The sequence below is a fragment of the Macaca nemestrina genome, chromosome 2 (genome assembly GCF_043159975.1).
Source record: "Macaca nemestrina isolate mMacNem1 chromosome 2, mMacNem.hap1, whole genome shotgun sequence".
Classification (NCBI taxonomy): Eukaryota; Metazoa; Chordata; class Mammalia; order Primates; family Cercopithecidae; genus Macaca; species Macaca nemestrina.
This window is the reverse complement of record NC_092126.1, coordinates 169,599,736-169,614,248: the sequence shown is the minus strand read 5'-3', so window position 1 is coordinate 169,614,248 and position 14,513 is coordinate 169,599,736. Positions and strand designations below refer to the sequence as shown.

At 40.0% G+C, this 14,513-nt stretch overlaps 1 protein-coding gene across 2 annotated transcripts in view; it reads right to left on the bottom strand.

The window, feature by feature from the left end:
- The window catches only part of LOC105470374 (dopamine receptor D3), a 51,842-nt gene extending 39,434 nt beyond the window's left edge, over positions 1 to 12,408 (bottom strand). Inside the window, exons 1-2 of one of the 2 annotated variants that reach the window (XM_011722278.2) lie at positions 12,017 to 12,408; positions 5,106 to 5,410 (exon numbers count right to left, since the gene is read on the bottom strand). In XM_011722278.2, the coding sequence (XP_011720580.2) occupies positions 5,106 to 5,375 (270 nt within the window). In that variant the 5' untranslated portion in view covers positions 5,376 to 5,410; positions 12,017 to 12,408. The remainder of the gene's footprint in view (positions 1 to 5,105; positions 5,411 to 12,016) is intronic. The other variant, XM_071092393.1, reaches the window with a different exon arrangement.
- Positions 12,409 to 14,513: the final 2,105 nt, after the last annotated feature.

Here is a 14,513-nt window from a genome sequence, read left to right as displayed (position 1 = left end):
CCAAGCCTCCAGAACTGTAAGAAATAAATCTGTTCTTTGTAAATTACACAGCCTCATGTATTCTGTTGTAGCTCCACAAAATGGACTAATACACCTCCTAACGAAAGTTTAGCTCAGACTGCTCAAAGTTTAGGTGCATTAGAAGTATGGAGGAGCTCATTTCAATATGAGACTCCAAGACTCATCCTCAGAGATACGATATCATTAGAATATGGCCAGGAATTTCTTGTGGTTGGATCACACTGTGGAAATGATGGCAAAAATAATCTCCAAGCCTTTCCAGCTTTACTATTCTATGACTTTTTATCAAAATCCAGAGTTTGGTGAAGAGATCGTGAGAATCTCCTGTTTTTGTTTTCCAGTAGGGAGGTCTTAAATTGCTATCACTTGGGGTTTTTTGAGCTGTGGTAAAACTTTCCTTTAAAAAAACTCACTTCTTTATTTTTAATAATCAATATCATTACAAACTCAAAGATTCCTCCCTTCCTAAAATTTTGCTCTTCTTTCCTTTCATCACCATCCGACCTCGATTGCTTTTTCTGTGGTGCGTTTCCTTGCCTGAACTCATCCTGTTCTATCTTGCTTGACTACCTTTCTTAATCCTCAAGTTATTCCTCCTGTCTATACTGGGACCCAAGTAGTCTGAGTTTAGTATTCCAAATGTTCCCCTGGCTGCTTGTACTGCCTTTCTATCCTGATAAAAGTGCTTTAAACATCACATAAGGTGCTTCACTGAGTGGAACAAAATAAGATGTTTGTGCTTGGAGAGGAAGCTCCGGAGTGCAGACGGTAAAGCAGGAAATTAAAATCTTGAGAGGAAATCTGAGATAGAACTATTTGGGATGCCTCAGAAAAGTTGAGAAAATGTTGCAAACTGATTTAAACAGATAGCCAAGCCAGGAGTCCTCTGAAATATAATCTGTGAGGTCACCTGCTTGGTTTTTGTCCTGAACTTCTCTGCCAGGCTTGAGGACAGAGAATACTGAAGAACGTCAGTGACTGGTCCCTGTGAGCCCCCTTATGTATACCCAAGTGAAGGCTCCTCTGTGTCTTAAAGATGAGAATGATACCAATGAAAGCTGACTGTGGTTCCCACTTACAGACTATCCTCTTCCATCTTTCCAATAAATAGGCCCTAGATTCCACTGGGAATCTGTGAGATCCCTGGGCAGTGTCCAAGGAAGAAACACATAACCTGTGTTAAATCAATTTTTCAATTTGGAAATCATGTGCCACAAACCAGTCCAATCAGAGCACATCTTGATACCTCTACTAGAAATTCTAAGAAAAGGATTTTCTCTCTTGCCGTGAATGGTGTGGTGTGGACATGTGAGGCCTATAGCTTGTCCTGTTGCCTGCAGGTAAGGTCAGTATATGGGAAAAGGCAGAGCTGAGAGAATTGTAGGGAAATGGAGCTGGTGCCCTGATGGAACTGTGCCTGCAGCCCACCCTCCCAGAGGACTTTATAAAGTTCCTGGTATGACAGTCAATGCATTCTGTTTTTTCATTTAAGCCAATTGGAGTTAAGTTTTTTTAAACTTATAATTAAAAGTGTCTTAAGTGAGATATTTATGGATCAAAAGTTTTGGTTATCAAAATACTCTATCAGTTGATGACAGCTGTGTCTAACATCAGCTCAAGGTGGAAAATGTTGTTGTCACCTCCATGTTATGCACTGAAATCCATGTCTTCTGACTCCCAGTTCTGAGTCTTTTTCTTGCAGCATGACACTGTGTTGAAATGACATTCATCCCAGTGAATTCCAATAAAGGCAATGTGATACTTTATTGCCTACCTCAGAGCAATTCCCCACCCCTACATCTTTTTAAAATAAAACACACATTTTCATTTTTTCTTTTTTAGCTTCCTTTGCAGCTAAAGGTGGCCTCATGACTAAGTTCTGGCCAATTAAGCTTATGTGAAATCTCTTAGAAACATACTTCAAGCTACTACAGGAAAAGTGCTCTCTCTCTCTCTCTCTCATTTACTGCTGTCCCTATCCATCCTATTTTTGAATACTGCCATGGTGCTAGGGGGCTATGGCAACATACAGAACTAGGCCAGCTTGCCAAGGATGGCGAAGAGGAAGGATGGAAATGTCTGGTCTGTGATGACACCATGGGGCAGCTGAACCAACACAACAATTCTTTTCCTCCAGAATTCTGGTTATTTGAAAAACATTAAATGTAATTAAGTCACAACTAATCAAGATTTCCAATATTTACAGCCAAAACATTCCTACGTCATAAATACTGTTGTCTGGCAAAATGAGCCAATTTTCCTTTGAAGAAGGTGGATGTGTTCAAATCAAAGCACATGAGGCTATGAATTTGGTGAATCTTTGGATCCCAAAATGGTGTTCTCCTCATGTATATCTTATCTTCCTGGGGGCCCTCAAGCCTATAGCAGTCTCGGTGATCAACATTGCACCCTTTTCTTTTCCAAAGGGAGCTCTTAGGTAAAATTTAGTAATTACTAGAGTAGCTACTCAAACTGCACTATCATTAGGACAAGTTAGTGAGAATAACACTTTGCTGCTTCTTGAGGCACATGGATTTATATATCCATAGCCCATATTTTAAGGGCTCAAAGTGCTCTTTTCTTTCATTAAGTTGCCTCATCTGCCTCTAAGGAAAGACAGGAAAACATTTGAGATTAAGAAAAGTGTAGACTGATGTAAGATAGAGAGACTTGGTCCTCTGTATTCTTCACTGGCTTTAGGGCCTCTTTTTGGTCTTACCAACTTGCTTCAAGACCCAGTCAGTGCCTTGAAGCAAGTTGGTAAGACCAAAAAGAGGCCCTAAAGCCAGTAAGGAGATGTCTCTGCTCCCCCAAATCTTCCTGATGTGCATGTAGATTTTAAAAATCATGCTCTTATTGCTTCTCAGCCTTTTGGTTAAGATCAAATGTAAAAATTATGATCTTGATCACTGAATACCTACATGAAATAACCTGTTGGACAGAGGGCAAAGTATTATGGTTTTTGTGGGGAGAAACCAAGAACTCCACCAGAGCTGTTCTCACGGAAGAAAACCTATAGGTACTACTACAGTGATTTCTTTAAGATTTCCTGTCATTTTCTGTAGTCTCAGCTGCCCCTCTATGCTCAGCAGTAGGATAGGAGCACCACTATATCAGAAGGTGTGGCTGGAAGGGGATGCCATGGATTTCTAGTGTGGAAAAGTCATGATGTCCGTCTCCTAAACCAGTATATACAGACGGTTTCCAGTATGGTCCAACCAGAGTCCTATAAATAATCACAAATACGTAGCCAACAAATGCCCCTGAGTGGCTTTGTCACAGACACCAAACGCCTGGTTTTATCTTAGAGGGAATAAAAATGCTCATTAGAGTGAAGGTCCACTGCCTATGTTTCTTTCTGACATTCATCCTTCTGGAGGACTTAAGAATCCTTGGAACATATAGAAATGCACAAAAACATTTTAGGAGGATGATGGCAGTGCTATGAGTCATTGACCAATTCATATTGGCTGGTTGCAACTTAAGTGCCTCATTCTTGAACAGAAATGTCACATGCTTTGAATTTTTTTTCAGGCTCATTATTGTTGGATGTCAAATAACAAATAGCTCATCCCCAAACGTCCTCTCACCAAAAAGTCTGACTGTAACAATAGATAGGGAGGCAGATGGTATTAACAGGAACAGCCCATATAATGCATACATTACAGAGAAGATTCATTTCATCATGCATATACCAAATGTTATAATAGTTAGCATGTATTGTGTGCCAGGTAGTATGTTTAGGCTACAGGAAATGAAGAATAAAGATCTAGTCTCTGACTTCAAGGTTGACTCAGACTAATTGGGTTGACAGAAAAATCAAGATAATTATAAGACCCTTCACCCTTCCCACTAGGATTATCCTAACTGGAAAGAGTAAATACATATTTTTTCCTGAAGAATTCCCTTAGCCTTTAGATCTACCCAGCCTAGTTGTTTTTCTTCTTTTCTTTTTATTTCTCTATTTTCTTTTTTTCTTTCTTCACATCTCCCCCTTGAGATAATAAGTCTAATTTTAGTTCCCAGCCATTCTTTAACAAAGGTATTAGCATAGGCAGTCTATGTACAAGGTTTTTGCTCTCCCATGATATGTCACACTTAATTAACTGTCACTTTTGCTATCAATATTAACTGAGATATTAATTTGATGAATCTTAATTTCTCTTAATCATAGCATCATTTCGATCCTTCAGTGGATACCTCTTTAAAATGACACACAGTAGAGAGGAGAAATATTAATAGTATACTCAGGTTTTTTTTTTTTTTTTTAAATCACATCTTAAGTAACTGCATGTTTTCTTGAACAGATATGGTCATCCTGATTTCCTTGTTAGCAAATGGGTGTTTTGTCTTGACCACCTCCTGGCTCTCTTTTGTACTCCCAATTGAAAATACTTTCAAATTTAATAAATGTTTCTCCCCAAAAGAATTCACCAGGATCTGCTGCACTATCTGTCTGGCAAAGGCTCTGTACTATTCATGGACACATGGAAAATACACATTTGAGGGTTTTGTCTGTTCCTTTGGTAGCAGAGTCTATGAAGAGCTGGTACCCAGGAGGAAACAGCAAAGAGGGACTGAACCATCGAAAGAAGTCTGATCTGTTTGCTGGTCATTCTTTCTATCTTTCCCTACATTCACTAATTTTTTTTTATATATAATTCTTTTTTTCCTCCTGGCCTCACATCCCTCCTGCACACCCTTACCCTCATATACATTGAGCACTGGTGAAGATGCCTTCTGGACTGCCTCACCCAGCCCACCATGTCATTGAGACATGTCTGGCACAGAGAATTAACTCTAGGCCATATTAGGAAGAGTCCCATCACTCAAATCCTGTCACCTGAACACTGGAGACCCACGAACAGAATCATTCTCAGCGCCCTGGTTCTGACACAGGTGGAGGATGGGATGGTGACTGTTTTCCAGAGCTTTAACGCTCTCATTAAAGGGAGAATTAGAGTTTTCCTTTCTTCCTCAGTTCCTGACTGTTTGGGGAGTCTTCTGAGCCCCGAAGGCCGGAACTCAGGGAAGACAAATACAAGCACAGTCATAGAGACAGCATGTGCCTGAAGTCTACTCACCTCCAGGTATACCACCCAGGGCATCACCAAGGTGGCCACCAGCAAGTCTGCCACAGCCAGGCTCACTACTAGGTAGTTGGTGGTAGTCTGCAGGGCCCGCTCCTTCAGCACAGCCATGCACACCAGGCCATTGCCGAAGACGATGGCCAGGATGAGCGCGCAGTAGGAGAGGGCATAGTAGGCATGTGGGCGGGCCTGGCTGGCACCTGTGGAGTTCTCCACCCCACAGGTGTAGTTCAGGTGGCCACTCAGCTGGCTCAGAGGTGCCATAGCCCAGGGGGAGGTACGTGATGCCAAGGGGCTTCCTGTGAGGAGACAGAAAACAATATTAATAAAATCAGACTCTTTGGAGCTTGGTTGCTTAGTTACATTTTTTTATTTATTGCATCAACAAATATTTATTGAGCATTTTCTATATAGTAGGCACTGTTGTGAGAGTTGGAGATACAGCAATGAACAAAACAGATAAAATCTAATTCCTCCCCTTTGAAGCTCCCATTCTAGAGGGGAAGACAGATAATAAACAAGACAAATAAAAGATGTGGTGTGTTTGATAATGATATGTATATTGGAGACAAATCAAGGAGGGGGGTAAGTAATGGGTGAAGATTGTATGTATGTGAGTGAGTATCTGAGTATAATCAGGAACTCCTCATGGAGAAATCAGCAATTGAGTCAAGACCTGGAGAAGATCAAGAAGCAGACCATGCAGATATCAGATGGGATAGCAGTCTGAGCAGTGAGAACAGCAGGTGCCAGCAGGAAGGGCTAGCACATAGAAGGCATAGGACGGAGGCCAGTGAGGCTGAAGACAAGTGAGGCAGGAGTAGAATAGGAGGGTGTGAGGTAGAGAGATTGTGCAGGGCTATTGAAAGTACCATGCTTGGACTCTGAGTGAGACGGGAAGCTGTTGCAGGATTACAAACCCAGCTCTACTGCTTCCTAACTCTGGGACCTTATGCATACTACTTTACCTCTCTGAGCTCCAGATTATTCCCATGTAAAATGTGGGAATAATGAAACCCATCTATCTTAGTCCATTTTGGGTTGCTATTACAGAACACCTGAGTCTGGGTAATTTATAAAGAGCAGACATTTATTCTCTCACAGTTCTGAAGGCTAGGGGAAGACATAAGGCCTGCGACTTTGGGTGTAACCCTGAAACCCAAGCGAAAGTGACTCTTGCCCCAGGCTGAGTCCTCCTATAGAGGAGCCTACTCTGGTCTTCTGCTATGGTTTGAGTGTTTGTGTCTCCCTAAATTCATATGTAGAAATCCTAACACCCAATATGATGGTATTAGGAGGTGGGGGTCTTTGAGACGTGATTAGGTTATGAGGACAGAGCCCTCATGTATAAGATTAGTGCTTTTATAAAAGAGACCCAGATAGCTAGCTAATCTCTTTTACCATGGGAGGACACAGTGAAAAGACAGCCATTTGTGAACCAGAAAGCAGGCCCTCACCAGACACTGAATCTTCTGGTGCCTTGATCTTGGACTTCCCAGCCTTCAGAACTGTGAAAAATAAATATCTGTTGTTTATAAGCTACTCAGTTTATGGTATTTTGTGATAGCAGCCCAAAAGGACTAAGGCACCCTCTACTGGTTATGCCTCTAGCCCCTACAGGATGATGTTGTAACCTCCCACAGTGCCAAGGAGAAGGTCCACTAAGTTTCCAACCCTGTCTAGACCACACTCAGGGAATTCTCTGCCCAACTGCTCAGAGCCTGTTTCCAGGACATCATGGGCCTCATTCTAAATCTGTCACCCTGAGGGAGACTATGACATAAATGTGTAGGGTTCCTGGGGCCAAGTGGTGGCTTTCAGTTAGAGCTCAGTCAAATAGATTCTATGTAGCCTGAGGTGGGGAGATAAGAGTCCAGGGTCCCTGAGGCAGGTTAGGGGTGGGGGCCCAGCTTCTCCTATATAGTCACATTTTGTATGGAATTTTGAAGGGTCCAGGAATCTTAAATTCAAACTTGGCCTTCCACGTTGTTACGAAGGTGTATTCATCAAGGTGGGAAGATGAAACATTTTACTCAATGGTTTGTTGGTTATGACTTTAAAATATTTAAACATGGTACATATGGACCTTTATGGGAACTCTCTCTCCAGGCCCTGGCAAAAGTAGAGGCTGGCTTGGTGGCCAGAATTTGCCCTCAAGCTAGGTATCTGTAGCTCTCCCTTGATTAGGAGACTGGCCTAATCATGGCTGTCATTTTGTACCTCACTTTGAAATGTTTCAGCCTGAAATGTGAAAGAGTTAAAATGAACAAATAATTGGGAAAGGGTGACAAACTTGGAATGAATTTAGAGAATTGTTTAAAAAAATTGTCCTTTATCTTGGCACACTGTTTGCACTCAATGTATTTTAAAACATAATAATAATTCTTGATAATAGTTATAATTTTCTCATTATTCAGAGGAGGGCAGCCGCTACCCTGGAGATAGCACCGCTGCTGCCAAGAGCTTTTGGAAAAATACAATGCTTTCTGATTGTTCAAGGATATTTCCACTTTAAGGCAGGCTCAGGCCCAAATGTCTTCCCTTTCACAACTGGGCCACTTTGGAACACAGTGGCCAGAATCCCTCTTTTCTGGGGTCTGCAGTGGTGAATAATGTCTTAGCTTCCTCTCACCTGCCAAGTAAGAGGGAGGCATAAAACCTTAGGACATTTGTTACCCTTTGGCTGGACTTTTTACTCTGCCAAGAGGTTTGACAGCTACCTAAAAATAGTATAGCTGAATGCCAGTGGCTAATTATACGAAGGGAAACCCTCAACTCTGAAAATCAATTCTGAGCCTGATGTTGGAATCACAGTTGCATGGATTTCTGATTTCTAATTTATTTTTTCCACATCTGATCTTTAGGTCCTTTATAGCAGCAGTTAGGTTAAACTGTGATTGTTCAGGTAGTTTCTGATGAGTTGTAGATGTGGGAGATGAAAGCAAAGATGCGTGAGATGCTAGATTACTCTGTCTCTCAACTAATTGTTTCAACTTCCTCCCTGCTTAGATTTTTTTTTTTTTTTTTTCAAACCAGAGTTGCTTATATAACACAGAAGTGAGCTGGGCTTTCTTCTTTCTTTTCCCTCTGTTAGATATGCTAACAGATAGGAAACGGGTCTCAGGTAGGAAGAAGCAAAGAGCCTAGAGAATTCATTAACTCAATCACTCTCTAAGTAATTTACAATGATAGGCTGGTTTCCTCATCAGCAAAATGGAGATAATCATATCCACTCCATAAGGTCATTATGAAGATTAAATGAAATTTTATACATGAAGTTTGGCACTACTGACAATTTGGGCTGAATAATTCTTTGTTGAGGAGGTTGTCCTGTGCAGTGTGGGGTGTTTAACAGCGTCCTTTACATATACCCACTAGATGCCAGTAGCATACCCCTCCCCACAAGTTGGGACAATAAAAAATGCTTCTAGATGTTGCCAAATATCCCAGGGGAGGGGGGCAAAATTGCTCTCCCCATTAACAATCATCACTCTAGCATAATGTCTGGCACATAGCACCAGAAATATAGTTGCTTTTACTGTTAAGAGGAAAGTGGGAATAGATGAAGAGTTAAATAATCTACAATTGTAGAGTATCTAGTGAACTTGGAAATGATGACGTTCATGGTGACCTCAGCAAACAGTGTTAGGAGTTAAAAGTGGGTAGGAGGTAAAATAATAGAGAAGGCAGAGAAATAGAAGAGTACTCCTGGCTTCATTCTTTTAAGATTCATTACATATAACACTATTTACACATTTTAATGAGCTTTTAAATGCCTTACAAAGTATTGATTTATCTTGGTCTTTATAGTTTGTTCTGGCATCTCTTAGAGTGAGTGCATAACCTATTTAAAAAGGCAGGGGAACAGAGAGTGGTTAGGTCCCCATCAGTTATGACATTTGTCCTGCTTTGCTGATGTTCAGTCCCTCAGTGCTGAATAACAGTCCGCCTGAAACACTCGTGGGGTTCCTCCTTAGTACCTCATTAAGACTTACAGAGTTTTAATTATTTGTTCTCTTTCTGTAAGAGAACAAATGAAGATGAAGACAACTACATCTAGGCTACTACTGTGTGTCAAGTACGAGTACTTTACATGCATTTTAATACTTACAGCAGCCCTAAAGGTGGATAATGATCTATTTCTTTTATGGATTAAAAAACTGAGAGATCAATTACTTTCTCAAGATTACACAATGTGTAAGGGGCTGATTTGAACCAAGCTTTATCTCAGGCATTCTTAAATCCCAAACTCATAATTATCTAATGGGTCTCTGCTGGGCATGGAAGTTGATGTTAATCATTCCCAGCTCTGCTTGGGGGCTCATTTCTGTAATACCAGCACTTTGGGAGGCTGAGGTGGGAGGATCACTTGAGGCTGGGAGTTTGAGACCAGCCTGGGCAAAATAGTGAGACTCCATCTTTGCAAAAATAAAATAAAAGAAAAATTAGCTGCGTGTGATGCCATGTGCTTGTATTCCCAGCTACTTGAAAAGCTGAGGCAGGAAGATTGCTTGAGTCCAAGAGTTAGAGGCTGCAGTGAGCTATAATTGTACCACTGCACTCCAGCCTGGGTGACAGAGCAAGATCCTGTCTCAAAGAAAAAACCCCACAAAACTCATTCCCAAGTTGAGGTGGATTTTACTCAACCCAGAACAAAACACTTCAGTAACAGGGTTCCATGATACATCTTCACTCATTTCACAGATCTCTGGCTGTTGCCGCATCTAATCTTTTACTCAGATGCCTCCTGACACCAGTCTCCAGAGCTTTTCTGGTCTGGGCTATAATTTGGACTTGCTATATTGCCTGATAAAATTAATGATTATAGCTAAAGTTTATAAGCATTATCATCATTCAACCTCACAGCAACCTGATGAAGAAGGTAAGCACTATTATCATGTCAAGTTTTCTAGATAAAAAAGGTGAGTCACAGAGAGGTTAAATATCTTGCTGAGAACACAAACCAGTAAATGATGGAGTTGATTCAACCCAAGATTTGTCTGATTCCAGAGTTCATGTTCTTTTTTTTTTTTTTTTTTTTTTTTTTTGAGACGGAGTCTTGCTCTGTAGCCCGGGCTGGAGTGCAGTGGCCGCATCTCAGCTCACTGCAAGCTCCGCCTCCCGGGTTTACGCCATTCTCCTGCCTCAGCCTCCGGAGTAGCTGGGACTACAGGCGCCCGCCACCTCGCCCGGCTAGTTTTTTGTATTTTTAGTAGAGACGGGGTTTCACGGTGTTAGCCAGGATGGTCTTGATCTCCTGACCTCGTGATCCCAGAGTTCATGTTCTTAACTATGCCACTTAAGTATGCCACTTTTAGGGGTGAGGCAGACAAATGTGAAATGGGTACTAATTTTAAAATCTCACTTGTTCAGAGTATCTTATGCACATCATCTGACTAGGCTTGGTGAAGTAATGCAGGTGCACACTGCTCATAGAACCAGTGGGAGTCACATTGTTATTATTATTAGAGATAGTCTTTAGCATTTCTATGCTACTTTCTTCTTGCAAATTGCTGCCTATTTTCCTAAAAAAGATTCACAAATGCATTGCAATACATAGCATATTTATGTATTTGGGCACATTTACATTGTTGGTAAATGTACAGAGAAAAACTGTTGCTGGTTACTGAGGTCCAGTAGCTAAGATAATGGTTTTTCCCCCTCATTAAACCTGTCTAGTAAAGCAGAGCATACTCACTTTCCATCACAACCTCTAAAGGCTGAGCATCTTACCATTCTAATCAGAGATAAAATGGGGAACTCAGAAAATAAATCAGTAAGCAAATATTAATTGACGACCAACTTCAATGCATTAGAAATTGAATCTGATATTGAGTAGAAACTGTTCTGTATTTGCTTTAATGCATATTCTATAATAAACAGCCTTCTGTATGGATGCTTAAATATTAGGCACCCATTTGGATACTATCAGTATTTTCCTTGCTCAATACCCTTGCTCACTGCTAGCCACACAGACCCTTGAAAATATTCAACTACAAATAAATGAGTGCCTGAGTAAGAATCTTTCTCATCTTGTCTCTACTTCTCCTTGACTATAAGAGATCCCAATGCCATGTCAAGCAGTGGTTCTTCACTCTTACCTAAGAACAGATATTTTACAAACCCTTTAGTATCAATAAGCAAAGGGCTTCACCTATAAAGAGAAACAGTCATGCACAATGAGTTTAGAATCCAAGTTTCACTTTGCTATTGCTGCATTATTATACATGCATGCATTTTGATGGTATTCAATTAAACTAAATGCATGAACTGGAACAAATACCTAATTGCAATGACTTCTGTTGCCCCAGTAAGCTACAGCAAGCAATGGAAGTCTCACAATTAAATAACAACAATACCCTAAAAATCATATACCATCATCAAAGGAAACATACACAATCATCATCTCAAGTACTACATATCTCTGCTGGGAATAATTGGATTCTGACTTGGAAACAGCCTGACTTTAAATAGACCATTGAAAATAGTGCCTCTCCAAACCTTCAGCTCTGAATTGCCAGGGTGCTGAATTGAGGAGTTTAAAATAACAGACCCTTACAATTAAGTAAAATCCTTAAGAGGAATACAATCAACTTCCATACAAATCCTAGAATAATAACCGCTTTTTGTTTTCTATCTTTTAATTCTTCCTTGATATAGCTTCTAGAGTCCACAAGGTACAATTTTGGGGAAAAAAATAGAAGAAAAAGGAATATAAAAGGTTTCTGCTGTCTAACCACTTAGAAGAAAAAGAAAACCATTTCCTCAGGGCTTTGGTTTTTAAATAAGAGTGGGTATTGAGTTTTAATGCATATTTTTAGAGATCCACAGAACCCCAAGCTGATTAAATAACCTTGAGGAAAATACTATGTACTAAATTAGAAACGAAAAGAAAAATTACTTACCCTAAAATTTTCTTCTGATTTCTGGAGACCGAGGAGTTTACCACTTCGGCTCCTGCAGCCATTTACTGACAGCAGACATACCCAAGCAAAGCAAACTTTGCCTTTCTCAGGACTCAGAAACTATGAAATGAACAGAAAGAAATCACCCATTTTTTGCCTCTAAGGTGAAATTACTTGAGTGCTGCTCTTCCAGCTTCTCTATTAGACCTTAGTGCACGTTTCATAGCTGCTTTCGAATGTATCCGTTTTCTGTAGAGGATTTGGGAGGGACCCTAAACTGAGCATTGCTTGGGTCAGCCGCTCAGAGGTTCTGTCCTTGGTGCTGAAAGAGAGATGGAGTAGGCACAAGCAGGATCCGTTTTCTACCTCGCTCTCTTTTCCTCTTTGTCTCTATCTGCTCTGGTACTGTGCTTTTTAGTACATGTGTATTTTCTCCTCAGTGCTCTTTTTAATCTTAGTTTTTCCACTGTTTTTACCTTTATGCTTTAATTTCTCTTGAATAACTCTCACCTTCCTCAGTTTAATTGCCTTTCCAGATTCTGGTGGGTGTAAAAATGATTAGTTCAGAAGAAGGAACAGATCTTCAAATTGATACCACAATTGGTTAATGGAAATCAGTACAATTTAAAACACAATTGACAGGATAATTGAACTTGGAGGTGTAAGCCTGTCTGGGAAAAGAAGGTTAAAGGAAACATATTACAAAGGCAGCAAAACTGAGGCATGGAGTATAACTGGCAATAAAGATGAAATAAGCTTAATACTGTAAGAAATGTTAAATGTTTACTTAGCAGCACTTCTTGTTTTCAGAGAACTTCACAAATATTTGCCAATTCATTCTTACTGCTTCTCTGTGATATATGTGCATATATATCTTTTAAAAAACTGGTTTAGAACAAGCTAAAGTGAGATGCAACCAAGGGCAATATCAGTGAAAGTCAGGAGTAGAACACAAACAATCCTAACTTATGGTCACTTATTCATCTTACATTTTACTGTGGAATCCTAACCATTTCCTGTTATCTCTCTCTTTTTTTTCTCCTCTGTTTAGGCAATGTGGTAATTCTTCGGCTGTTTTCTCTGCCAACAGTGGATGTACTTGGCAACTGCAGTGCAGTCATGGGGAACCTAGTTCTCTTTTGACTATGATGGAGACCTCTGCTGGCTGAAAAAGAAGGCAGCAGCATCAACAAGGTCTAAATACTGCTATTGATAACAACCATCATTTATTGAGCATGTACTTTTAGCCAGTCATTTTAATGTGTTGCTCCTTTTAATCTTTTCAACAACCCTAAGGCAGGTACTATTTTTTGCCACCCTTAATTTATGAGTAGGAAAATTAAAGCATAGAGTGGTTAGTATAATGTCTGAAAGTCATACAGCTAACAAGTGGCTGACCCAGGATTTGGATCTAAACATCCTAATTCTCTTAACCACTATGATATAGTCTTCCAAAGGCAGAAAATTTAAACTTCCCAGAAGACAGATAATATGTCAGAGAGAATAATAATTATGACAATAATAATAATGTTAATAATACATTTGTATGTCATTATATTTAATAATCATTTAGATGATTTAGAAAATCATTTTGTAAATTATGTTCTTGTTTGTACGTTACAGCAATCTTCATAATGCCATTTTTATAGAGGCTGTTATGGACTAATTTGTGTCCTTCCAAAATTCATATGTTGAAGCCCTAACCTTAGAACATGACTGTATTTGGATGTAAGATCTTTGAAGTGTGAATTAAGTTAAAATGGGCCCTGGAGGGTATGCTCTAATCCAATATGACTGGTTTCCTTATAAGAAAAAGAAGAGACACCAGAAATGTGCACACAGAGGAAAGGACACAGGAAGATGGCATCCGTCTGCAAGCCAAGGAGAGGGGTCTTGCAGGAGAGGCCAAACCTGCCAACCTGTTGATTTTAGACTTCTACCCTTCAAAACGGTGCAAAAATAAATTTCTTTTGTTTAATTCACCTAGCCTGTGGCGTTTTGTTATGGCATCCCTAGCAAACAAATACAGAGGCTTAGAGAGGTTAGGTGCCATATCCAAGGTTGCCCATAATTTATTGGGCATAAAAGTATTAGTTATATGATATAACTATATTGAACATGCCCTAAGACTGGAACTCCTGGGTTGAATGTGAACTCCAAGGCTTTTCTTCCCTTGGATAAGGGGACCAAGAGAATATGCACTGCTAAAACTTGGCTTGTCTGACATGTAAAAGCAGGGAGTAATGTTAGGCTGGAGCAGAATGAAGCAAATACCTTCTAAGGAGTAAAGAACCTCATATCACTCACTTTCAGCAACATGGTTTTTACCTTTCAGTATCTTATGTTTATTTTCTTTAACATTGGAAGATATTGTGCCTAATGATAATGCTATCCTGATAATGCGTGAATGTAGTAGGAAGAACCCTATTTCTAGACTTTCTGTGTTGAGAACACATATTCTCTCTTCAAGGGCAGTTGTAAATGCTGGCAAGATACT